At 41.6% G+C, this 27,684-nt stretch overlaps 1 protein-coding gene across 1 annotated transcript in view; it reads left to right on the top strand.

Annotated features, from left to right (window-relative positions):
• Positions 1-27,684, top strand: part of atp1a2a (ATPase Na+/K+ transporting subunit alpha 2a) — a 112,265-nt gene that overhangs the window by 73,634 nt on the left and 10,947 nt on the right. The window contains exons 18-20 of the mRNA XM_084057115.1: positions 1-65; positions 15,484-15,607; positions 22,639-22,784. The exon at positions 1-65 is cut by the window's left edge and continues 90 nt beyond it. Of these exons, the coding sequence (XP_083913241.1) occupies positions 1-65; positions 15,484-15,607; positions 22,639-22,784 (335 nt within the window). The remainder of the gene's footprint in view (positions 66-15,483; positions 15,608-22,638; positions 22,785-27,684) is intronic.

Here is a 27,684-nt window from a genome sequence, read left to right as displayed (position 1 = left end):
TCGCCAGCGTTCCCCTCCCTCTGGGAACCGTTACCATCCTCTGTATCGACCTGGGAACCGACATGGTGAGAGAGAGGAGAGAGAGTCTGCATGCTGCCGAGACGCACTCATAACATCTCCTCCACTTATCCCTTTAAGACCCGGAACGCAGCTGTATGTGTCATTTTTTTACATTTCTTTGGGGTATTCAAAAATAGCAGATATACAAGCTCATAGCGCGGCACCGAGTGCCGCGCTATGAGCTTGTAGATCTGCTATTTTTGAAAGATCATATTTTTTTTTTGCAAATCTTTGAGTACATATATAAATATATATATATATATATTTTTTTTAAGCGAACATTTTTTACTCTGTTACTAAGGATAAGGATAGGATAATTCCTCTTAACAGGTCGTTCATGAAAGGCCTGTGAGCAATTAGGGGTTAAGAGTCTTGCTTCATTTCATCGACACATATGCTGTTTTGGCCTGGAATCGAACCTGGGGCAACCAGGGCCTCTGGCTCCCTAGGCGGGCTCACTAACCATTCAGCTATGGCCGCCCCAATAATACTACTTCTGGGGGTCCCTGGAACAAAACATTTTGATATGGGGGGTCCACGGCAAAATACATTTTTGAGAACCACTGATATCATAGCAACATACGTTACATGTTTTCTAAAAACTGTTAGGATTTAGAAGACATTTGTAGAATCCCCCAGAAGCAAAGATTTCAGTTAAAAATGTTCGCTTTAAAAAATATATATATTTGCATACATTTTCCATGATTTCCCCCCAAAAATAGCAGATCTACAAGCTCATAGCGCGGCACTCGGTGCCGCGCTATGAGCTTGTATATCTGCTATTTCTGAATAGCCCAAAATATTTAAAAATGACACAGATGCATCCCCTGCTTTAGAGGGTTATAGCGCCATCGACCGCTATCTGTTCCCTTTGGTCTCCAATCTCCTGTGTTCCCTTCCTATCTGATCCATGTTGTGTGCCTGACGCGTCTGCCTTGAACAGAGCCTGTGTGTGTGTGTGTGTGTGTGTGTGTGTGTGTGTGTGTGTGTGTGTGTGTGTGTGTGTGTGTGTGTGTGTGTGTGTGTGTGTGTGTGTGTGTGTGTGTGTGTGTGTGTGTGTGTGTGTGTGTAAATCTTCGCTGTCGGGTGGAAACCTTGTATGTCCAAATCCGTTGATTTTCAGGAAATTAAAAAAAAATGTGTGCCAACGTTAGTTATTACTTAGTCACAAGCTCTTTATTAATACTTTTCATATTTATAAAACCCACGACTTAACCTGCCGTCCCTATTTTTGTCAGTTCATTAATAGGCGAAAACGTATCAAAAATAGCACAAAAAAGCATATCGCTTACAACGCGACTCATCACTATATGCGTTGTGAGCTTGTAGGTTGGCTATTTTTTGCTACAGTACCTATTTGCGACACTGTGGAAGCAACGTAGTATATTGTTACCACTATTACCACTATAAAAACAAAAACTTCAAGGTTTTAAAGAAGGCCCACAGGTTTGTTTGGGTATCACCGGTGTGAAGACACATACGAGGGCTTGTGATAAATGTCACTTGTTGACATTTGCGCAGCCATAACCTTTATTTTACCAAACGTAAACAGTGCCTCGCTGCTGTGGTTGTATTTCATACCACCAGGCAGGCACCAGCACATGAGCTGTGTGAGCAGCCAGTATATGTTTTTATCCTCCTCAGTATTGCCAGCATGATATTTCTTATGGGATCTGCAGCGTATGAGCGTACCGTCGATGCCTCGCGGTTATATCTTCCCCTGTGAAAACGGAGGTCAAGCCCCCCCCCCCACCAACATCACAGTGAAGATATTTTGAAGGGAAGCATCAACACACAGTCCACTTTGTGCAGTGCTGTGGATTTATTGAAAAATATGAAAGACGAGAGAGAGTGTGTAGGAGAGGCGAGTGATATAGTCAGAGACAGTGGTGGAAGTGGTGGATATTTTTACTTAACACATTCACTGCCAGGGGTTTCCTAAAACAGTCTGTGTAGCTTCTGCCAGCATTTTTAAGCATTCTGACTAATCTTTCAAGAACTACAGAATATTTATCTCTAAAATGGATGCAACTGGGACGTATCATCAGTGTTGTAGCCTGGGGTCATCGGGTGTTTCGGGTCTCGCATCATACAACATACACCCTCGCCCAGGTGACCCAGCCAGGGTTGATCAAGCCCCGACTTACGTCCCAGTAGCTTCCCACGGTCAGTCCTATAGGGCAAGACAGGGCCACTCAGTCCGCTTCTCCAGAACTACTCTGCCAGAACTCGGGGGAGGCTCTGGCACGTGGAGGGACTAGGCTCTGTGGGTGGCCTCCTGGCCGGGCTCCTCCTTCGTCTCACCAGGTCCAGGACCTGAGCGCTGCACCAGATCAGGTGCACCGCCCCGATCCAAACATTTCCTTCTGGCGTAATGGTTCCTTGGGCCGTGGTGGTACTGCAGGCTCCACTTGCGGATTGATTGAATGGCCCTCCTAAAGGCCTCACCGCGGGTTTGTTGGGCTTCTTCCTCACGGAAGACACAGCCTGGGGCGCTAACCCATACTGCTCCCGGGATGCTGTCTCCAGTATGATCGATCCCCTGATGGTTGCTGATCACAGAGGGTTTCACCGTGCTTCTGTGAAGAAGAAAAAATGTCATTGCGACCTCCTGTTCGCTTGTTATACCCAGTTGAAAATAGCATATTTTGCCAAAAATACATAGTAAAACACAGGAGCCGAGATACAGATGCCAATACCACAAACCGCTCCCGGGGGGCACAGAACCAGGTCCAAGCACCGGGCACCACGAAGGGTTAATCCGCCCCTGGCTGCTGCTGCGCAGTGTCAGTCAGCTGCTGTCACTGACTGCTCACGTTACTCTTTTACCTGCTTTTTATTAACTTTTACTAACACTAACTTTACAAAGATGTACAGAAAATTGCGACGTACTGTACCCGTGTAGTTTATGGCTGCTCCAATAGCCAAGCAGGTAAAGAGTAACCAGTAACGTCAACAGACGGACAGAACCGTAGCAGCAACTGACCGAGTCTGACACCGCAGCAATGGCGGCGCCACCTACAGGGCAACGCTCCGTGGATTTGTGTATAGTCTGGTAATACAGCCTTACAGAGCGTCACAGGATCGACTCCTGATCCCGACGGCCTTTGTTGCTGGTCTCTCCCCATCTCTCTCCCCATTTCCTGTCAGCCTACTGTCCTATCAATAAAGTCATAAAAGCCACGGAAAATAAAAAGTATATACTTAAAAGTACCAAAAGTAAAAGTACTAAAATGTTTGAAAATAGCAGATCTACAAGCTCACAATGCGACGCGTTGTGAGCTTGTAGATCTGCTATTTTTAAATAGTCTATTTATTTAAAAAAAAAGTGGTTAATGTATGTATTATAATATAATAATTTATATCTGCAAAGTAACTGGAAAATGAAGTTTTCAAATGATTGTAGTGGAGTAAAAAGTACAATATTTGCCACTGCGATGTAGTGGAGTAGAAGTAAAAGTACTGAAAACTGGAAATGCTCCAGTAAAGTAAAAAAACACCTAAAAATTACAGTACTTGAGTAAATGTATACTTAGTTACTTTCCACTACTGGTCAGAAAAAAGGCTTCTGGGTGCATTTAATGCGTGCCAACAGTGATGCGTGTGTCTCCCAAGGCATCGCAGTGACCTCGCCACAGCACTATACCACTTAACCCATTCAATCCGGGGACGCATCTGTGTCATTTTAAAGATTTCTTTGGGCTATTCAAAAATAGCCAAAGCCCTCTAAAATGACACACAGTTACAGGCTATGCGTTCCCGGTCTGAATGGGTTAATGGTGGCACCATTAGCGTCTGGCAGACAGGTGCCTTTCGTCCATTAAGACCCGAGGCCCATAAAAACAAAAAAAAAAGTCTTCTAAATCCTAACAGTTTTCTGAAAACCTTATGTTGTTATATCAGTGCTGCTCAAAACCTTTTCATGTCAAGGACCACCCAAAGTTATATGTATTTGCCCCCCCCATCTCAAAAAAAAATTGTTTCCAGGGACCCCCAGAGGCAAAGATTAAAGTGTAAGTTAAAACGATTTGCACACATTTTCACGATTTTCTGTATAAGCTAATGGTTAAAGTGGTTAAAATGATACGCTATATTAACTAGTTTTGCATGGACCCCTGGGGGTTCCCGGACCCCACTTTGAGAACCAATGTGCTATAGCTAAAAATCTAAAATGACACAGGTGCTTTCCCGGATTGGATGAAATTAAGTAACATTAAAAATACCTAGAGAGAGAGATAGATAGATAGATAGATAGATAGATAGATAGATAGATAGATAAATAGATAGAACAGTATCCTGGAAACAGTTCCTTTATCCAAAGCCCAGTCTACTTTGAAAAAAATAATCACAGTGGAATACTCTTTTTTTCTTTTCTTGACTCACTGCCAACACGGGTTTGATGTCGAGAGAGAGAGAGAGAGAGAGAGAGAGAGAGAGAGAGAGAGAGACCCAATTTCTGTGCTACTGTTTCCTCTCTCTCTCTCTTGTCATTTCCAATCCCCACTCCACTCCAAATGTATTCCTGACGGTGTCAAAAGCAACTCTCAGAGACAAGCTGCTTTTTGTTGGACGGGCACAATCTGTCACCGTTAAAACGGGAAGCAAAGACAAAGGACTGCATGAGACGTATTATCTCTTCATTTCGTTTTTATAATGGCGTTAACCCATTAAAACCGGGAACGCATCTGTGTCATTTTTTTGATTTCTTTGGGCCGCGCTATGAGCTTGTAGATCTGCTATTTTTGAAAAGTCTTGAAAATGGGTCCAAATGTTTTTTTTTTTTTTTTTTTTAGCAAACATTTTTAACTCAAATCTTTGCTTCTGGTGGGGTCCCTGGAACAAAACATTTTGAGATAAGGGTCCACGGCCAAATACATATCAAATATCCTAACATTATGTTATGCTATATCAGTGGTGCTCCAAACTTTTCCATGTCAAGGACCCCCAAAATGATATGTTTTTGGCCACGGACCCCCATCTCAAGATATGTTGTTCCGGGGACCCCTGAGAAGCACAGATCGGAGTAAAATGTTTCGCTTTAAAACATATATATATATATATTCAAAGATTTTCCACAAGTTTTCAAAAAATAGCAGATCTACAAGCTCATAGCGCGGCACTCGGTGCCGCGCTATGAGCTTGTAGATCTGCTATTTTTGAATAGCCAAACACATCTTAAAATGACTCGGATGCGTTCCCGGTCTTAATGGCTTAAGCTTCATTTGACTTAACTCTACATGCCTAAATGAACACAGTCCCCCCTTTAGACAAAACCTAAAATCACATCAATGCTGGACACAAAAGTAGAAGAAATAGTTCTGTATTAAAACATGGACTGCATAAGCATGAGCTAGTCAAAAAGAAAATACATTTTTAATGAATTGGCCATATAGTTTATTGCTGGGGAAAACCCCCTACAGCTTATGTTAAAACAGAATCCTCTCTGCTGTCTGTATGGAATCGTTCTAGATTTAGCCTGGTGACATCAAAGACACGGATCCTTTAGGTTTCTCGCTAGCGGGGAGAGTTTTTATATAAATGTTTATATAAGCAATGGAGGATCATAGGAGTGTAATATGCCCCCGTTTTTTGGGTCGAGATTTTTGCTTTTAACCCTTTAAGACCGGGAACGCATCTGTGTCATTTTAAGATTTCTTTGGCTATATCAAAATAGCAGATCTACAAGCTCATAGCGCGGCACCAAGTGCCACGCTATGAGCTTGTAGATCTGCTATTTTATTTATTTTTTATCGTGAAAATGTGTGCAAATCTTTAGTTTGAATATATATATACTTTTTTTTATTTATTTATTTATTTTTTTTAATGTTTTTGACTCAAATCTTTGCTTCTGGGGATTTTACAAATGTCTTATAAATCCTAACAGGTTTTTTTTCTTAAAGTATTTTTTAAATTTATTTTTGTTCTTTTTGTTGCTATATTATCAATGGTTTTCCAAAGTTTGGTTGACAAGGACCCCCAAAATAATATGTATTTGACCGCGGACTCTCTCCCATCTAAAAATATTTTGTTCCAGGGACCCCCAGAAGCAAAGATTTGTGTTAAAAATGTATATAAAAGATTTGCACACATTTTCACTATTTTTCAAAAAAATAGCAGATCTACAAGCTCATAGCGCGGCACTCGGTGCCGCGCTATGAGCTTGTATATCTGCTATTTTTGAATAGCCAAAGAAACCTTACAATGACACACATGCGTTTCCTTCCCGGCCTTAAAGGGTTAAGATAACTGGTTTGATGTTCATAAGCATGACATTTGTTCAGCCCTTTTAGAGCGTTCAAAACGTTTTTCTTGAAAGTGCTCCCATAATGCTGTGTAAGAAGTCGGAGGCATAATGGGAAATCTCCATAATACGTACTCATGGCTGGCAATGAAATGCGATGGTTGCAGCTGTTATGTTATTATGCTGTTACGGTATTGAGTCTGTCGTGAATAAGGGACATTTTTGAAGTTGTCTTCAACACTTTGCCAATATATATATATTATATATAGCTACATAGGTTTGTTAGGAAACTTTTAGGATTTAGAACTCTCAAAAATTGCAGATCTACAAGCTCACAGCGTGTCACTGCGGGCTTGAACATCTGCTATTTTTGAAAGTTTTTGAAAGAAATCTTGAAAGTGCTGGAAACATTTATGAATCATTTTGAATTTTTTAACACAAATCTTCTCTCCTGGGGGTCCCTGGCACAAAACATTTTCAGATGGGGGCGTCTGTGGCCAAATATATATAATTTTAGGGGTCCTTGTGGCACGAAAACGTTTTTTTTTTTTTTTTTTTTATAATTTTTATCCCGCGATTTTTGTAACCCATTTTTTTCACCTGGTGCCAATTTCCTAAGTGATCCTGGGCGCTACACCAGCCCTACACCAGCGTTAGACCAGTCCCCCACAGCCTGGGGAGGCCAGGGCCGAGCTCATGCTTCCTTCAGTGCATGAGAGCCAACTGACCTTCTTGTCACCTGACAGGGGGGAGTTTCCCTGGTAGGACGTAGCGCGTGGAAGGAACACGGTATTCCAACCAGTTCCCTTCCCCTCCATCAGGCGCCCCGGCTGTCATGGGGGAGGCGGTATAGTGACCAGGATTACTACATGTTTTTGTGAGGGTATTAACTACCCTGGGAGACACGGGGAGAACATGCAAACTCCACACAGAGTAGGCCTGTACGAAAAAGTTTGATAACTACTCATTTAGAAGGCATTTGTAGAATCGGCCTCAGGTCTTTAATGGATTAATAACCATTATAACCCACACCCAGGGGTGCATGCACCCCCAAACTATGTGCAGACTTGGGACCGCAACCATGACTAAACTACAGAGCCCATAGCCCGTAACCATACAGAGCCCATAAACCGTACCAATTATTTTTGAATGAACAGCAAAAAATATTGAAATGTTGGTCAATGTCGCCGTCTAAGTTCAGATCGATTGACCAACCCACTGAGGAGAAAAATTAATGAGAATAAGTCCTCATCCGATGGGATGTTTTGTCACTGTAGCACGCTGAGTGCTATTTTGTCTCCTCGCCGACACAATTGATGAGACGGTTTTGTAATTAAAGCTTTCTGTGTTTTATTGACTACACACACATATACCTGAACAACAACAACACAGGATTATATCGGTGGTGCCAAGTCTATATATAGTCTGCTTCTTGCCATTATGCGTTTAAATCAAAGTCCTTTATAATGGTGGTTCTTCTCAACATTTAGTATGTGTGTGCGTGTGTGTGTGTGCGCGTGTGTGCGCGTGTGCGTGCGTGTGTGCGTGTGTGCGTGTGTGCGTGTGCGTGTGCGTGTGTGTGTGTGTGTGTGTGTGTGTGTGCGGGCGCGCGCGCGTGTGTGTGTGTGTGTGTGTGTGTGTGTGTGTGTGTGTGTGTGTGCGTGCACACTTTTCTATTTAGTCTCTTGGACACGCATGTACTTTAAATCTGGCCTCAATATTTTGGCCATTTCATTATAGGCCAAAAAAAGATTTGTTTTTAAATCCTCAAAGATAGCAGATCTGCAAGCTCACAACCCCATTGCAATGGCTACGACGCATTAATTGTGAGCTTGCAGGTCGTCTATTTTCGCCACATGACACCGCGTCGTACGACAATGTTTAAAACAGTGGTTAAGTGGTTTAAGACCTGGAACTGTCATTTTTAGATTTGAGCTAAAAAGCATTATTTTACACTTTGGGGTATTCAAAAATAGCAGATCTACAAGCTCGTAGCGCGGCACTCGGTGCCGCGCTATGAGCTTGTATATCTGCTATTTTTGAAAAATCGTGAAAATGTGTGCAAATCTTTGAATATATATATTTTTAAAGCGGACATTTTTAACTGAAATCTTTGCTTCTGGGGGGTCCCTGGAACAAAATATTTTGATGGGGTCCGCGGCCAAATACATATAATTTTGGGGGTCCTTGACATGAAAAAGATTGAGCACCACTGATATAGAAACATACGTTTTTCAGAATACTGTGGAGATTTAGGAGACATGTAGAATCGGCTTCAGGTCTTAATGGGTTAACGTGTGTGTGCACGTGTGCACGTGCGCGGCCCAGAGCCCGGGTCCAGTGCCCTACTAAAGAGGAGAGAGGAGCACAATTATACAATTTTGGGAAAAACACCTGCCGATCAATTAACTTTGGCACAGCTCCCGTGAAACTCTCCCATCATTTCCACCCATACACACACAGCAAAGAGCCCCAAAATCACCCCCTCACCCCTTTATACCACAAACCACCCAATAAACCAATAAAACCATCTGTCCAGGTTGTGGAACCACCGCCAGCCTGTCTGACTATAACAGCTTCCATCCATAGCCCATGGCCAAAAGAAATTACAATAAACACATTCAGGAAAAGTGAATAATCTACTCCCTCTCAACTGATTTTGTCGATTAAAACTATGACGAAAAATGTTCGTCTACTACTTTTTTTCCGCTGACGAAAACTAAATAAAAACTAAGCTTTGATGACTAAAACTAAGACTAAATATATTGACATATTTCGTCAACAAATAAAAACTAGAGGGACTAGTGGAGAAGAGATCCAGTAGAACTAAAAGACAAGTCGTTTTATGTTTGGTGGTGCTTGGGCGTTGCGCTCCGAAAATAGCCGATCTACAAGCTCACAACGCGTCGCGCTGCGACGCGTTGTGAGCTTGTAGATCGGCTATTTTCGGCATGCAACCGAGTGCAAAATCAACCATTACGACGCCATCAAGGCACCGCCAGAATGCACTATAGTCGACTAAATCAACTGTAGATTTAGTCGACTATAATCTTATGATATTTAGTCGACTAAAACTAGACAAAAACTAAAACTTTTCAGATGACTAAAATATGACTAAAACTAAAATGGAATTTGATTCAAAAGACTATGACTAAAACTGAATCAAAATTTGCTGTCAAAATCAACACTGCCCTCAACCCCCCCCCGGGCGGCCACATGCCAGTCACTGGTCAATGCCATATGTACAAGTTCAGATGATTGATGGGTGAAAACCACGGGGGGAGGGTGGGGGGGGGTGGTGACATCCAGTGGTGGAAAAAGTACTGAAAATGTTTACTTCAGTAAAAGTATCAATACTGCAATATAGAAATACTCTGTTACAAGTAAAAGTCCAGAATTAAAACATTTCTTGAGTAAAAGAACAAAATTATTGGCATCAAAATGTACTTAAAGTACCAAAATTTAAAAATACTCAATATGCAGAATGTCCCATTTCAAGTTTTCAAATGTATAAAAATCGTTTGAAAATAGCAGATCTTGGTGAGCTTGTAGATCGGCTATTTTCTAATGGCCGAAATGCATATGGGGGCTGAAGTGGTTAATGTATGTTTTGTAATAATAATGAAAATCTACAAAGCAACTTGTAACTAAAGTTTTCAAATAAATGTAGTGGAGTAAAAAGCACAATATTTAGATCCGAGATGTAGTGGAGTAGAAGCAAAAGTATTGGAAGTTTGGAAATGCTCAAGTAAAGTACAAATACCTCAAAACTGTGCTTAAGTGCAGTACTTAAGTAAATGTCCTTAGTTACTTTCCACCACTGCGAGTGGTCAATGCCCAATGTACGAGTTCAGACGATTGATTGGTCAAACCACAGAGGGGAGAAAAAACAAAAAAAACATCCATTGACATTTAATAACAGAATGACAATCCAATGTCATGTTATAGTTTGGGGATATACTGTGGTAGTAGGATGGTCAGTTCAAATATTTATTGAGTTCCATATCAAATAAATTAAATATCTAAAGAAACGTAAGGACAGTTGTGAGGACAGAAGAGACCGTTACTTACATACTGTAAGTTTTCTCTACCACCATCCACATGCTCCTGCAGTTGTTAACAGCTTGTTAACCCAGTCAATCCGGGAAACGCGTTTGTGTAATTTTTTGGGGGTTTCTTTGGGCTATTAAGAAAATAGCAGATATACAAGCTCATAGCGCGGCACCGAGTGCCGCGCTATGAGCTTGTAGATCTGCTATTTTTGTGGGGGGAAATCGTGAAAATGTGTGCAAATCTTTGAATATGTATATATTTTTAAAGCAAACATTTTTAACTTAAATCTTTGCTTCTTGGGGATTCTACTAATGTCTTCTAAATCCTAACAGGTTAATTTTTGGGGAAAAATGGATGTTGCTTTATGGTGGTTCTCAAACTTTTTTCATGTCAAGGACCCCCAAAATGATATGTATTTGTCCACGGACCCTCCCCTCCCCAACCCCCATCTCAAAATATTTTGTTCCAGGGACCCCCAGACACAAAAAATTGAGTTATAAATATATATAATATTCAAAGATTTGCACATATTTTCACGATTTTTCTTTTTTCAAAAATAGCAGATCTACAAGCCCATAGCGCGGCACTCGGTGCCGCGTTATGAGCTTGTATATCTGCTATTTTTGAATAGCCCAAAGAAATCTAAAAAAACCCGACACATATATGCGTTCCCGGTTGGAACGGGTTAACAGCTTAGTTTGGCTCCAGGCTTGAGGCTGCGGGGGCCATGCAGAGATTTATGGGTGACAGGCTGTGCTTTGAGTGAGCTATGAGTATTTTTAGCAGGCGCTATGCTATGCCGAGTGGAAAAGGCTAGCTGCAAAAAACATGTGCTATCGACGTTATTATAGATGTACCGTAGCACAGTTTAAATCCCAATTCTCAAATTTGAGAATTTTGGGATCCCGTGGACTTCCTCCGAGCTCTGACACACTTTGCTCTCTCTCTCTCTCTCTCTCTCTCTCTCTCTCTCTCTCTATCTCTCTCTCTCTCTCTCATACACACACACACACACACACACATACACACACACGGGCACAATGGCACTTTCATGCTCTCTCCACACAAATCTGGGTATAATATATGCTGACTCACTGTTATAAATGATTCTCCCGTCATACATCATACTGTAACATTGTCTTTATGATGTTGTTTTAGCTTGTTAGTGTAATATTATATATATATATATAGTTAGCACCGTGTGGAGCATATGTCTCACCAACATTTGATTGAACGTGCTTGAGTGTGAATCTTAAATCTTCATTTAAGGTGCAAATGCCACACAGTTCATTTAATTGCAACGGACCACTTTCAGGTCCATTTGTACACTCAAATGGTCCATTAAACACCACTTGAACCCTATATACCAGAGTCATAGACGCTCAAATGTTTTCCCTATACACCAAATCTCCCTCTACACTAAAGAAATCAGATCTGACAACAGATCTGCTATAAGCTCAGATCTGCTCAAATCAGATCATCAACTGCTACAAGCTCACAACGTGTCGTTGCAACACGTGTGCGACAGCTTGTAGATCTTCTATTTAATGTTGCCGAATGTTCACTCCAGAACAGGTACACTATAGGCTAGTGGTTCTCAAACTTTTTCATGTCAAGGACCCCCAAAATGATATGTATTTGGCCGCGGACCCCCCATCTCATAATATTTAGTTCCAGGGACCCCCCCCAGAAGCAAAGATTTGAGTTACAAATGTTCGCTTTAAAAATATATATATTCAAAGATTTGCACACATTTTCACGATTTTTCAAAAATAGCAGATCTACAAGCTCGTAGCGCGGCACTCGGTGCCGCGCTACGAGCTTGTAGATCTGCTATTTTTGAATGGCCAAAGTGTAAAAGGTCAAAGTGGTTAAAATGATTGTGACGCCACATTAACACATTTTGCTGGGGACCCCCTCAAGGACCCCTGGGGGGAACCAATGCACTATAGGCTTCAGTAGTATATAAGGTCACCAAAATGTTAGCATACTAAGCTAAGATGCTAATATGCTAATATGCTGTTGACGTCTGCAACACATCATTTTTACTGCGTAGCACGTTTTGCTCTTTGCTATATTCAGTTGTTTTTTGGTCTAGACGACTCCCAGACCAAAACAAACTGAGAATTTGTCACATTACTGTGGCTGTCATGCTGGGTAAAGCCCCCCCCACCCCTAAATCCCACCTAAATCCCACAGATTTCCTCCCCTAAGTCACATATATTGCACTGCTGCTCGCCTGCCAAAGCCCTATGCCGATATATCTCATTTAATCCGGGAAGCGCGCCGTCTGTGTCATTTTTAGATTTCTCTGGGCTATCAAAAAAAATAGCAGATATACAAGCTCATATCGCGGCACCGAGTGCCGCGATATGAGCTTGTAGATCTGCTATTTTTTTCTCATTTTTTTCTCAATTCTTTGCTTCTGGGGATTCTACAAAATGTCTTCTAAATCCTAACAGTTTTTTTTGGGGGGGGAAAACAATATGTTGCTTTATGGTGGTTCTCAAACTTTTTTTCATGTCAAGGACCCCCAAAATGTTATGTTTCATCTCAAAATATTTTGTTTCAGGCACCCCCCCAGAAGCAAAAATGTTGAGCTAAAAATGTATACATTGTAATCAAAGATTTGCACACATTTTCACGATTTTCTTTCTCCAAAAATAGCAGACATATATACTGTAAGCTCATAGCCGCGCTATGAGCTTGTATATCTGCTATTTTTGAATAGCCCAAAGAAATGACACAGAATGCGTTCCCGGTGTGAATGGGATATGGACTGAATTATTATGAATGTCTGGTGAATCTCTGCACCGTCTGTCTCTCGTATGGCGTCTCTCTCTCATGCTCTGTCTCTCTCTGAGACGCTCTCTCTCTCTCTCTCTCCACCCCCTCCTCTAGAGATTGCCATGCTCTCTCTCTCTCTCTCTCTCTCTCTCTCTCTCTCTGTGTCTCTCTTCATCTGCACAGTAATTGAGAGCTGAAATGTGTTGTGGGCTTAGCGATCCTTTCCAGAACAGTGCGTATGTCCATCTATTCTTGGAAATACAAACACTGAGTGAGGTAGAATAGAGACGGAACGCAGAGTCTAGAGAGAGTTCCAATGTACTTGTTGTACCATATGTTTGCTTTTTTTTTATGATTGATAACGTTTATTTAGAATCGTGAATCAACATAAATCGGAGGTGCCATATGTTTTAACCCATTCAATCCGGGGAACGCATTTACAAAATGTCTTCTAAATCCTAACAGTTTTCTGAAGAAACGTAGGCCTATGTTGCTATAATAATATCAGTGGTTTTCAAACTTTTTCATGCATGTGAAGAACCCCTAAAATTATATGTATTTGGCTGCAGACCCCCATATGAAAGCACTTAATTTGTTCCAGGGACCCCAATAGGAAAGTACTTAATATGAAAGTACTTAACTTGTTCCAGGGACCCCCATATGAAAGTACTTAATTTGTTCCAGGGACCCCAATAGGAAAGTACTTAATATGAAAGTACTTAACTTGTTCCAGGGACCCCCATATGAAAGTACTTAATTTGTTCCAGGGACCCCCAGAAGCAACGATTTGAATAAAAAAGAAATCCCTTTAAAAATATATATATTCCTAGATTTTAACAACATTTTCACGATTTTTCAAAAATAGCAGATCTACAAGCTCATAGCGCGGCACTCGGTGCCGCGCTATGAGCTTGTAGATCTGCTATTTTTGAATAGCCAAAAGTATGAAATAACGCTTATAGCTAAAAAATCTAAAATGACACAGATGCGTTCCCAGACTGAATGGGTTAATTCTAAGCAACCCAATCATTTCGTCAGAGTAGGTTCATCTCGTTAAGGAGAGAGAAATGATGATATGTAAATGCGCACCATTCTTCTGCAGCAATAACACCAGCTGTGAAAGTTCCTGTGCGCGTGCGTGTACTGTCCTTGTAAATCAACCACTTTATAAGCCACTCTTTTATAGTTAGTTGATATATATGCGACATGTTATGAGCTTGTAGATCCGCTTTGTTTTTGGAAATTTTGTGAAATATATTGATATATATATATTTGAAAATCTCCATATTCAAACTTTTTGTGTTTTGTTGTAAATTAATGCCCTACTTGATCATACCACAGTGTCATCAAAAGTAGCAGATCCACAAGCTTGTAGATCTGATGCTTTTGAATTTGAATCCTGAAAAGTAACACGTTTTAGACGTATGAGGTTTCCACCCGACAGAGACAATGGCCCTCATTTATCAACGGAGCGTATAAACCGGCTTTGTATATTCATTTATTTAACCCATACCGAGCAGTGCACAAGCAGTCATGTATTGTAGGATATTCCCCGTGAGACTCGGACGGGCGTCAGTGATCCCGTGCTGCCACGTTAATAAGAGATTCGATCGTCGGGTTTATATCCTTAACCCAGCCAGGTTGTGTAGCCTACATAACTCTCTATGACATAACTCCATAACATAGGACAAGCTACTGTACGTTTGTAGACCTCACTGTCCATGAAAAGGGGCTCCCGAAAATGCTCTTGCAGAAGCCATCGTATATTTTGAAAATAGCAGATCTACGTACAAGCTCACAACGCGTCGCGATGCGACCTGTTGTGAGCTTGTAGATCTGCTATTTTCAAATAGCCAATGCAGCCAGATCTGCAAGCTTAACCGAATGACTGTTAAAGCAGTTTGTTTAAATTACTTTATAAAATCTTATATTTTCACAGGGATTATTTATTAGTGTAGCTATACATTTAGGAGTGGATTATGTGTCCAGATGCCTGTCAGACAGTCAGACAATGCTGCTCCGCAGGTCTACAATGGAATAAACGGGCGCAGCCAAAGTCAACAACTGGTCTTGACCAGACGTGAGATTTCAGCGTACGGTAGGATGAAGCCAACGGCAGGATATATTGATAAATGCCGAAAGTTGCGGCGATCTCGCCGTACGCCCATTATTTGGTCTGCGCCGCATTGATAAATGAGGGCCAGTATGTATTACTGATGAGTACAATGGACCACAATGGCTTTTTGTGTTATCCTTTTAGCATAGCCTTTGATCGTACTACCTGTACTCAAGCATTCATTCAATCAATCAAACCTCCCCCTCTCCCCTGCTCTCCCTCCCAGGTTCCAGCCATCTCATTGGCCTACGAGACGGCGGAGAGTGACATCATGAAGCGCCAGCCCAGGAACCCCAAGACGGACAAGCTGGTCAACGAGCGGCTCATCAGCATGGCCTACGGCCAGATAGGTCCGTCCTGTCCTCATAAGTCCCCCAAGGTCCCCCGAGTTCAACCCCCCCAAGGTCTCAACCCTGAGCCACCTCGATGGTGGCCAGCACGCAGGCCTCAATTACCCGAGTCCCCAGTCATAAAAATAAATGTTACGGCCGTAAAAATGTCAAATATTGACATTTAACGGACACACCGGTAGTTCCTTGTCTAGTGGTGTACCGCCATAAAAGAGTAGGTACTTGGAAGAGACAGTAAAGAAAAGAGAGAAAAAAAGAGGACGGGTGGGGGTGGGGGTAGAAATTAGGGAGGAGGCGTGAGCCAATATCGGAGGAAATGTTCCAAACTCAAAATATTCTGCTTTGACCTTTTGCAGCTAATGATAGAGAGAGGAGAATGGAACTATATATTCTAGTTCAGTGTACAGTATCTCTAATACACCTGAGGTGTACTTTGGGTACTTCTAGAGGTACTTCCTTTTTCTCCTCTTTTATTTTTTTCACCTGATATTAATTATCAACAATTTATCCCATGTTCATAAGGTGAAAAATAGGTGAAAAACTAGCTTACACGTTTGAAAAACCTTTTATATGCCATTTATTTTCAATACAAACCAAAATGCCAATATACAGTTTTGGCAATTAGGAGCGTCCGATTAAAATGCAAGTTGCCTGCTCGCTCACTGCAAAATGTATTATTATTAAAGCCAAACAAAAAAGATATCGTCTCTGTCGGGTGGAAACCTCATATTATGTCCAAAACTGTTACTTTTCACGATTCAAATTCAAAAACGGCAAAACCAGCAGATCTACAAGCTCAAAATGTGCCAAGTTTCGAGCTTGTACATCTGCTGCTTTTTATGCTTTTGTGTGACGCTATAGTTTGATCAAGTAGGGGTTAATATACGGTTAAAAACTAAAAGTTAGAATATAGATAAGAGAGCAGCAACCATATATGAAAAAAGAATGGAAAGAAAAAATGAAAAGCTAAGACAGCAACACCAAAAGATTCATCAATAATATCAGGATAGGATGTTTTGTGCTTGGGGTTGGGTTGTAGCCGGTGGTACAGTACATTATTAAAGAAAGTTTGGGAACCAATGTTCTAGTTCATGTTTTGCAGGCCTTGCAGAACTTGATGGATGTCTGAGGAATAAATATAGGCTGAGCGGTTACTTAAAAAATCATACGCTGGCCCAATTTCATAGGCTATTAACCCATTCAATCCGGGAACGTGTCTGTGTCATTTTAGATTTGAGCTACTGTATAACCATTATTTTATACTTTGGCTATAAAAAAAATAGCAGATATACAAGCGGTGCCACGCTATGAGCTTGTAGATCTGCTATTTTGGAAAAATCGTGGACATTAAATGTCCACGATTTTTCCAAAATAATCGTAATATGTATCCAAAGATTTGCACAAATTTTGTGCAAATCTTTGGATACATATTATATTTTTTGAAACATTTTAACTCAAATCTTTGCTTATGGGGGGGTCCCTGGAACAACATATTTTGTATCAAAATTTTCAAGATAAAAAAATAAAATAGCAGATCTACTCGGTGCCGTGCTATATGAGCTTGTATATGTGATATTTTTTAATAGCCCATAAGAAATCTAAAAATGCTTTCCCGGTCTTAGTGGATTAAATAGGTCAAAAGGCTTCATTAGTTGAGGGTTGAAGGCTGAATACAGCAGGAAGAAAAAAATGACAGTATAGCTCAAATCTACTCCTTGATGTTTTTGAGATCAATGGTTCTCAGCTGGTTTTTCTCCTCGATAGGCCAAAGGGCTTGTTGTTGTTCTGTTGCCCTGTCTAAGCTGTTTTCTGTCCGTGACCTTTTCAGGGTGTTCTGCTTTTTGGGTCTTGACCAACAAAAAAGAAACACAGCTTTAGAAAAGGTGGCATTTTTTGTTTTAACCCATTAAGACCGGGAACGCATCTGTGTGTCATTTTTTAAGATTTCTTTGGGCTATTCAAAAATAGCAGATATACAAGCTCATAGCGCGGCACCGAGTGCCGCGCTATGAGCTTGTAGATCTGCTATTTTTGAAAAATCGTGAAAATTTGTGGAAATCTTTGAATGTATATATTTTTAAAGCAAACATTTGTAACTCAAATCTTTGCTTCTGTGGGTCCCTGGAACTAAATATTTTGAGAGGGGGGTCCACGGCCAAATGCGTATCATTTTGGGGGTCCTTGACATGAAAAAAAGTTTGAGAACCACTGATATTATAGCAACTTATTTTCAGAAAACTATTATGATTTAGAAGACATTTGTAGAATCCCCCAGAAACAAAGATTTGAGTTAAAATGTTCGCTTTAAAAAATACGTATTCAAAGATTTGCACAAATTTGAGCTTGTAGATCTGCTATTTTTGAATAGCCAAAGACATCTAAAAATGACACACAGATGCGTTCCCGGTCTTAATGGGTTAAACGTGTATCTGCATATTTAGTTGTTTGTACCTTGACATTCTTGGTGGGTGGGTATAGGCTGCTGCACCTACCAGAGTGTGATCTGTGTACAAAATGTACATTTGTACAAGAATGTGATGACGCTGTCTTTGTTGTCTGCAATCCCATTCTTTTTTTAACAACTTAAACCATACATGATATACTTAGTTGACCGGGGTCCCCCATGGCTCTGTACTTGGCCTGCTCCGTTTTCCCCCTCTCTAAAGTGCGAACGCAGCCGTAGATCGGCTACCTTCACAATATTAATCTTTGGAACCGAATAAAATGTAATGCCTTACACCCTGACAAGTGCTTGTCAGGGTGGGGGGTCCCCAGTTCAAACATGATTATTTTGGGGGGGTCGCGGCTTAGAGCCCTATAGAGCCCTAATAGAGCAAGGCAGTTAACCCTTCAGTAGCCTCGATCTCCTGGCTTTTATTGTTTAGTTTAGCTAAAAAATAAAAGCCTGGACCAGCGTGTCAGTGTACCCGGTATAAGAAGTGTTTCATTTCCCCAACCAACCAGAGTGCAGTGGGCGTCGCTCGTAATGTTGGGTTGACGGGGCGGGGGCTTGTATATCAAGATCAGCCCCCGCCCCGGGGTGAACCAAGTGAACCAATGGGATCAGGCGCATTCTCTCCGCGCTGATTTTAAACCCGCCCCTCTATACACGAAAGCAGGAAGGCTAGTGCAGCCTAACCCTTCAGTTACTCCAGAGGACAGAGGAGGTGCTTGATGCTGGACGATGTCGACCTTAAAGGACCTTAAATACCAGTGCTCCTTTTAAAGTGGACTATTTTACAAAGCATACTGTGGCTACTTTCTTTCCAGAAACGTGAAACCATTGGCTTCCAGTAATTTTAGAAACGTGAAACATTGCCTGAGATAATATGGTAATCCAACACGCAAAATATCATTGAGCTGATTTTTTTTGTGAAAGTTCCTTTATTGTTGCATTTTAGTGCATTTTAAAATATGGATTGATTTGAAAGCTCTAGCAGGTAGTCCCTGGTTGAAAACCCTGATATACATACAAAATATTCATGACTTTAGCAACCAGATCACTGGGGTCATTTTTTTTTTGTAATTTCATGTTTCTGCAAACCATGGATAAATTGAATCTCAACGTTTCTGGACAATTTGGAATCGCACGTGGAATCAATTGCCAGAGAAATCATATGTTGTACGTTTCAGATGCGTTAGCAATGCAGATCATGTCGACTCAATGGAGCATCGTATTAGTTATTAGTTCAGGCAGGCAATGGAAGTGGAGCCGGTCTCACGCCCCCCCCCCCCCGCCCCCCCCCCCTCCCGTCACATACACCTAGGATCTATAATGGAACAACTACATGCATCTATTTAAGCCATTCAATCCGGGAACGCATATACTGTGTCATTTTAGACTCTTTTTTTGTTGCTATCACCATTATTTTATACTTAAGGCTATTCAAAAATAGCAGATCTACAAGCTTGTATATCTGCTTTTAATTTTTTTTTCTTTTTTGGTGAAAATGTGTGCAAATCTTTCATAACTCAAATCTTTACTTCTGGGGGGTCCCTGGAACAACATGTTTTGTGATGGGGGGGGGGGTCCGTGGATAGATACATATCATATTGGGTGGTCCTTCTCATGAAAAAGTTTGAGAACCACTGATATTATAGCAACACAAAAAAAACGGTTAGGATTTAGAAGACATTTGCAGAATCCCCCCAGAAGCAAAGATTTGAGTTAAAAAATGTTCACTTAAAACATATATTCGAAGATTTGCACAAATGTTCACGATGTTTTTTCCAAAAAATAGCAGATCTACAAGCTCATAGTGCCGCGCTATGAGCTTGTAGATCTGCTATTTTTTTCGTAGCCAAAGAAATCTAAAAATGACACACAGATGCGTTCCCCGTATCGAGTGCGTTAAACAGACAGACCAACGCTCACTCCTACATGCTCAGCATCTCTCTCGCTGCTCAAGAGGCTCAGTAGGAGGAGGTAGAGCGGGCCGGCTTAGGAATCAGAAGGTTCCCGGGTCGATCCCGGGCTCCCCCCACTGTGTTGCTGTCAAAGTGTCCTTGAGCAACAAGACACTGAACCCCCTAACTGCTCCTGATGAGCAGTTTGGTGCCTTGCGTGTTTTTTTTCCTCTGCCATGTGTGTGTGTGTGTGTGTGTGTGTGTGTGTGTGTGTGTGTGTGTGTGTGTGTGTGTGTGTGTGTGTGTGTGTGTGTGTGTGTGTGTGTGTGTGTGTGTGTGTGTGTGTGTGTGTGTGTGTGTGTGCGTGTGTGAATGTGATGCACTCTGTATAAAGCTCTTAGGATAAAGGCGCTAATATGACAGCTTGTCAGTGAACAAACCCCCTGCTCCCTCCCCCCCCCCCCCCCCCCCCACCCCAGCCCCCTCCTGTAGTAGCATTTAGTTCTTCACTATGCCACTCAATGCGGGGTGGCCGGGTTCATATGTATATTATCATGTTCTTTAAGCCATTAAGACCGGGAAAGCGTCTGTGTGTCATTTTTTGGGCGGTGCAACCGCCCCTATATGTGAGGTTTTGGACATCGATCCAAATTGCACCCCCCCAACCCTGCGCTGTGATTGGCCAACCAGTGTACCCCCCCTAACCCTGCACCGTGATTGGCCACCATGACTCTATTCAGGACTGTGATTGGCTAGAAACACATGACACATGTGCATAGCCCTATAAATAGGACTAAGCACATGTTTTTTTTTAAGTGAATCACTTCCATCAGTGTGATGACCACTGTGACCACACCGCCCACTTCACACTGGGTGTGATTTTTTAGATTTCTTTGGCTATTCAAAAATAGCAGATCTACAAGCTCATCGCGCGGCACCGAGTGCCGCGCTATGAGCTTGTGGATCTGCTATTTTAAATTGCGAAAATGTGTGCAAATCTTTGAATATATATAGATGTTAAGCTAACTCAAATTGAACCACTGATATAGAAACATAAGTTTTATTCAAAAAAACTGTTAGGACTTTTGTTGAATCCCCCCAGAAGCAAAGATTTCATTTACGAATGTTCGCTTTAAAAAATGCATATATATTCGAAAGATTTGCACTTGTTGCCGCACTTGAGCTTGTATATCTGCCATTTTTGAATAGCCAACGTATAAAATAATGGTTAAAGTGGTTAAAAATCTAAAATGACAGATGCTTTCCCCCGGTCTTAACGGGTTAATATCTGCGTATCTTTCTCCTCTGCCCTCCGAGGGGTTCATATATCTATAATATCCATGTAATAACTGTATATGTTTAATAATGTGCCCATGAAGTCAAGCCCGTCACGCGTATTGCGCAGATTGTTTCTGGAGCATCGTGGGAGCGGAGGAGCCCACACCAAACGACTGTACAGAGAGCATAATAATATCTTTGCAATAATAAGGGTTTTGGTCTGGATGAGAGAGAACGTCCTCCTGACTGAAATAAAAAGCAGCCAGGCTTGCTGTCAGCGGCGGTTTTTGAGCCCCGTGTGGCGAAGCCAGAGCGAGACGAGAGCCGTGAACCGAGCAAGTAGTGGAACGGTGTGATGGTGGTGGCTGTGCTGTCGACTCTGAGTTGCATAAGTGGGAATCAGCTACTGTATAGGAGGGCCCTAGCTTGGGCGCCGCCTTATACCCCTTATCCATTTTTTACTATTCTTTAACCCAATGAGACCTGAAGCCGATTCTACATGTCTCCTAAATCCCAACAGTTTTCTGAAAAACTTATGTTTCTATATCAGTGGTGCTCAATCTTTTTCATGTCAAGGACCCCCAAAATTATATGTATTTGGCCGCAGACGACCATCAAACTATTTTGTTCCAGGGACCCCCCAGAAGCAAAGATATGAGTTAAACATGTTCGCTTTAAAAATATATATATTCAAAGATTTGCACACATTTTCACGAATTTTCAAAAATAGCAGATCTACAAGCTCGTAGCACGGCACTCGGTGCCGTGCTACGAGCTTGTATATCTGCTATTTTTGAATAGCCCAAAGTGTAAAATAATGCTTTTTAGCTCAAATCTAAAAATGACACACAGTTCCAGGTCTTAATGGGTTAAAGCATTTTAAAATAGTTCAACTAGCCGATCTACATCGACATGTTGTGAGCTTAGATTGGCTATTTGAACTATTTGGAAATGTTTTTTCAAAATAATAAAAAATCACAAAGAAGTTTACAGATAAGGGGTAAGCCTAAAGGCCTCTGCAGACAGGGTGCGATTTTTCGCGCGGAAAAAACGGACAATATCATTTTTTAAATGAACACATGGTTCTCAATGACCTCATGCACACCGGCTCCGAATTTACCGTGCGGCGAGGCGATGCGTTTTTTTTCCAATCGAACCCAGTTCGATTTGTGCGTCTTTTCGCATGCGGTAAAAACTGATTGACTAATCGCACCCTTTCTGCAAAGGCCTTTACCAGGTAGCAGATCCACAAGCTTGAAACACGGCTCGAAACACGCTTTGAGCTTGTAGATCTGCTACTTTTGCTGTTTGAATTAGAAAAAGTAACAGTTTTGGACATATGAGTATATCAGTCCTAATAATACATCCAGCCTTCTTAGAGTTTCTTTTCTTTTTTCTCTCTCCAGGCATGTTTCAGGCCCTGAGTGGATTCTTCACCTACTTTGTGATCATGGCAGAGAACGGCTTCCTGCCCCACACCCTGCTGGGCATTCGCCTCCAATGGGACGACCGCACCCTCAACGACCTGGAAGACACCTACGGACAGCAATGGGTAGGGATTCTAGGGAAGGAACGGAGGGGGTCGAGGGGGAGAAACGCTAAAAAAAAGAGACACTGCACATCTCAATGCCTAATTGGATGGGTGCTGGATCAAACAAATACCTCGTAGAGTCGGACAGACAGATCTGCATGCCAAACAGCTCCCATTTAAAGGTTTTTATTTTATCCTCTGCTTTGATGTTTGGAGCTCCAGGCTCTTCCTCGGCAGGTGTTTGCATACTGTACATAATGTGCAAAAATGTCTAAATACTTTAACCACTTAAACCTACTGACACTAATACTTAGGTGACTGGAGTTGACTGCGTACTTGGTCCACTCTCCCCCCTCTCTCTCGCCAAAAACAAAAGAGCTGATCTACAAGCTGAGAATGCGTTGCGTTGTGATGTGTTGTTTGCTTTGTAGATCTATATTTTTCGGCAAACGTTTCCCCCCCAGAGAATAGAGATGCTGGGTTCAAGTGGTTAATAAGGAGACATGCTCAATCAGACATGCAGGTATATACTGTAATGTACAGTACACCTAAAGGCCTAAAGCATTGGTTCTCAAAGTGGGGCCCGGGTACCCCCAGGGGTCCTTGAGGAAGTTCCAGGGGGTCCCCAGCTAAATGATGGATAGTTAGGAACCAAATGGACCCTTGTGGGTCTGTAACTCTGAGAGTGTACAAATGGAACCAAATGGACCCTAACGGGTCCATTTCGTTCCATTTGTACACTCTCAGAGTTAAATTAACATTGCTTTTACAATACAAATTGGGATCCCAGAGATAGAAATGCCATTAAATGGGGTTCCGTAGCCTAATGCATATCAAACTTGAAATTAAAATGGTTGAGAATCACTGCTAGAGACGTAAAAAAAAATCTTCTCCTCTCAGAAAATAATTTCGATGCTTTTCTGATTTCTCACATACTCGCTCCCTATGGGCCGAAGTCCAGACTAGATACCGGGGAGGAAGGTGAGAGTGAATCCACGTTATCAGTCTGGCCAATGCCAGGCTAGCTCGAGCCGGCCAGGCTGACAGGAAAAAGAAATCCGAGTGAATCAAAGCAAAGTGAATCAGCAACATCCACTCATCTCTCAATAACCGCCATGGACGTGCCCTTGAGCCTCACGGCTCACTGCACCCACCTTGATAAACACAAAGATGTGGAATGAATGGTGGATCGATACGCTAGCCTACTGTACGAGGTTTGAACACACGTTTGAACCTGATCCATTCGGGTACGTTTTGCTCTCTTTGGGGTAAATTAAAGGAACGCTTCACCGCCCCCACAATGAGGCCTTCATGAATTCATGGGGATTTTTTTTTTTCCCGTTTGTGTTGCATTCCCTCCTTCACGGTGGATGAAGAATCCAAAAGACGATGAGAATACTTGATGAATTGAAGAAAATAGGGGTCCAGGTTTAAACAACAGCAAAGCATATTTGAGAAATCGGGTCTATAGACACGTTCTCCTTAATTGATTGTGCGTAACGCTATTTATGGTGTTTTAAAAAGTGAACTTTGAGAGAAAATGCTTTGTTTCGGAAGTAATGAGGACATGGAGTGGATGCAAGACACATGGATTATACTCTGAGAGCTGTGCTGGAGTTTAGAAACTGATTTTAATCGTGGACCCAGGTATTCTCTTCAGTTCAGCAATACTATCTTAGTTTTTGGATTCTTCAAGGAATGCAAGACAAACAGGCATTTTCCATCCAAGAATCCACAGGGTGAGTCATTGATGGAAAAAGCAAAAGTCATTTTGTAAAGTATTCCTTTAACACTCGTACCTTTCGAATGAAAGATATGTGAACCTAAACATCCAGCTGGAAGCAGAGATGTGATTTTGAACACTTTGAATTAGTCACTGTTGTAGTCCAGGTTTATTCATTTTTATTGTTATCATTTTTATTCATGTTTTCAATTTCAGTTACAGTTGTTCAAATGAGTTTTTAAAGCGGGTTTGCTATAGTTTATTTTGTTTATATTTTGTGAAAAAAAAAGGTTTGTTTTTTATTAGTTTTAGTTTGGTTATTATAATATGGGGTAGTAGGGCCAAGATTCAAAAATAGATTGGCTATTTTCGCTATTTTTTAAAGAAAATATTTTGGATACCGACAAAGATGATTTTAGTAAGTTTTAGCCTTGTTTAGTTCAGTTATCTAAAATGTATTTTCAATTCCAGTTTTGGTTATTTCGTTGCTTTTCGTTAACTATAACCAGTGGCGGAAAGTAACTAAGTACATTTATTCAAGTACTGTACTTAGTAACTAGTAACTAGTAACTAGAGGAGAGCGCTTGTGTTTTTTCCTGTCTGCCTGGTTGGATGGAGCTAGCCTGGCATTGGCCAGACTGATAACGTGGATTCACTCTCACGTTCCTCCCCGGTATCAGTCTGGACTTCGGCCCGTAGGGAGCGAGTATGAGAAATCAGAAAAAAGATTTTGATGCTTTTCACTGTTCGGTGAAAACAGTATGGACGGCAGTTGAAACGCAGTCACTGATTGGCCCGATCATTTTCTGATTTCTCATACTCGCTCCCTATGGGCCGAAGTCCAGACTGATACCGGGGAGGAACGTTACGTGAGAGTGAATCCACGTTATCAGTCTGGCCAATGCCAGGCTGGATGGAGCAGGCAAAACCTTCCAGTTGCCTGCTCGATCCGGCCAGGCCGACATGAGAGAAATGCAAGCGAATCAAAGCAAAGTGAATCAGCAACATCCACTCATCTCTCAATAACCGCCATGGACGTGCCCTTGAGCATCTCCGCTCACTGAACCCACCTTGATAAACACAAAGACGTGGAATGAATGGTGGATCGATACGTTAGCCTACTGTACGAGGGTTTGAACACACGTTTGAACCTGATCCGTTCGGATACGTTTTGCTCTCTTTGGGGTAAATTAACAGAACGCTTCACCGCCCCCACAATTGATTTTTTTTTTGTGTGTTGCATTCCCTCCTTCACGGTGGATGAAGAATCCAAAAGACGATGAGAATACTTGATGAATTGAAGAAAATAGGGGTCCAGGTTTAAACAACAGCAAAGCATATTTGAGAAATCGGGTCTATAGACACGTTCTCCTTAATTGATTGTGCGTAACGCTATTTATCCTGGAAATGTTTTAAAAAGTGAACTTTGAGAGAATATGCTTTGTTTTGGAAGTAATGGAGTGGATGCAAGACACATGGATTATACTGTGAGAGCTGTGCTGGAGTTTAGAAACTGATTTTAATCGTGGACCCAGGTATTCTCTTCAGTTCAGCAAGTACCTTCTTAGTTTTTGGATTCTTCAAGGAATGCAAGACAAACAGGCATTCTTCTCCATCCAAGGCTCCACAGGGTGAGTCATTGATGGAAAAAGCAAAAGTCATTTGGTAAAGTATTCCTTTAACACTCGTACCTTTAATGTGAAGGAATGAAATATATGTGAACCTGAACGCCGCTTGGAAGCAGAGATGTGATTTTGAACACTTTGAATTAGTCACTGTTGTAGACTGTGCGTGTGTCAAGGTTTATTCATTTTTATTTTTATATTCATGTTTTCAAGTTCAGTTAGTATAAATTATTTGTATTTATTTTTAAGATTTATTGTTGGGCTTGTCTGCCTTTATTGACAGGAAATAGGGAGAGAGAGATGAGGAGTGATATTTTGCAAAGGCCGTCGGGAATCGGGACTCGAACTTGCGACCAGGCTACACTGAGCCAGGTGCCTGGACCGCTACGCCATCGGTCCATCCCCAGGGACGTGCACAGATAGACTCTAGGTGGTGCTACAGCACCTGCCCTTTGCCCTCTTGACCAGAAGTGCCCTTTTGAAAAAAGGGCACTCTGGGCTAAAGCAAAGATGGATCGATACGTTAGCCTACTGTACGAGGTTTGCTCACACACGGTGAACCTGATCCATTCGGGTACGTTTTGCTCTCTTTGGGGTAAATTAAAGGAACGCTTCACCGCCCCCACAATGAGGCCTTGAATTCATGGGCATTCTTTTTTTTTCGTCTTCACCCTCCTTCACGGTGGATGAAGAATCCAAAAGACGAGGAGAATACTTGATGAATTGAAGAAAATAGGGGTCCAGGTTTAAATAACAGCAAAGCAGAATGTATGAGAAATCGGGTCTATAGACACGTTCTCCTTAATTGATTGTGCGTAACGCTATTTATCCTGGAAGTGTTTTAAAAAGTAAACTTTTGAGAGAAAATGCTTTGTTTTGGAAGTAATGAGGACATGGAGTGGATGCAAGACACATGGATTATACTCTGAGAGCTGTGCTGGAGTTTAGAAACTGATTTTAATCGTGGACCCAGGTATAATAACATAACAATCAGTCACTGTAGACTGTGCATGTGTGTGTGTGTGTCAAGGTTTATTTGTTTGACATTTTCAATTTCCGTTTTTTTTTATTTATTAGTTTTTAAAGCGGGTTTGCTAGTTTATTTTAGTTTATATTTTGTGGAAAAAATGGTTTAGTTTCAGTTAAGTTTTTATTTTTATAAATTATTATTAGTTTTATAGGGCAGAGATTCAAAAAGTAGAAACATATTGGATACCGACAATTGGCGACAAAGATGATTTTAGTTCGTTTTTATCTTTATTTCAGTTAACAAAAATATTTTCAATTCCAGTTTTGGTTATTTTGTTACTTTGCGTTACTATAACAACCCTGGTGTGTATATATCCGGTGCTCAGGGGCGCCGATTTATGTCCGCGCTTCTGGGTGCGCAACGCACGCATGCGCGACCGTTCCGCGTGCGCGCGAATTTGAGGTTATTTTCCGGGTTTGTTACCTTTTTGGGGGCGGGGGGGGGGTTGTTACTTTAATGCGGTTAATTCTGTTAACCCATTGAGACCTGTTGCTACCTATACGTTGTTATACCTTTCAATCCGGATGCCACCTCTGTGTCTCA

This window comes from Gymnoscopelus microlampas, assembly GCF_963454915.1.
Source record: "Gymnoscopelus microlampas genome assembly, chromosome: 5".
In the NCBI taxonomy this organism is placed as follows: domain Eukaryota; kingdom Metazoa; phylum Chordata; class Actinopteri; order Myctophiformes; family Myctophidae; genus Gymnoscopelus; species Gymnoscopelus microlampas.
Note: the sequence above shows the minus strand (reverse complement) of the source record. Positions and strands in the feature narration are given on the sequence as shown.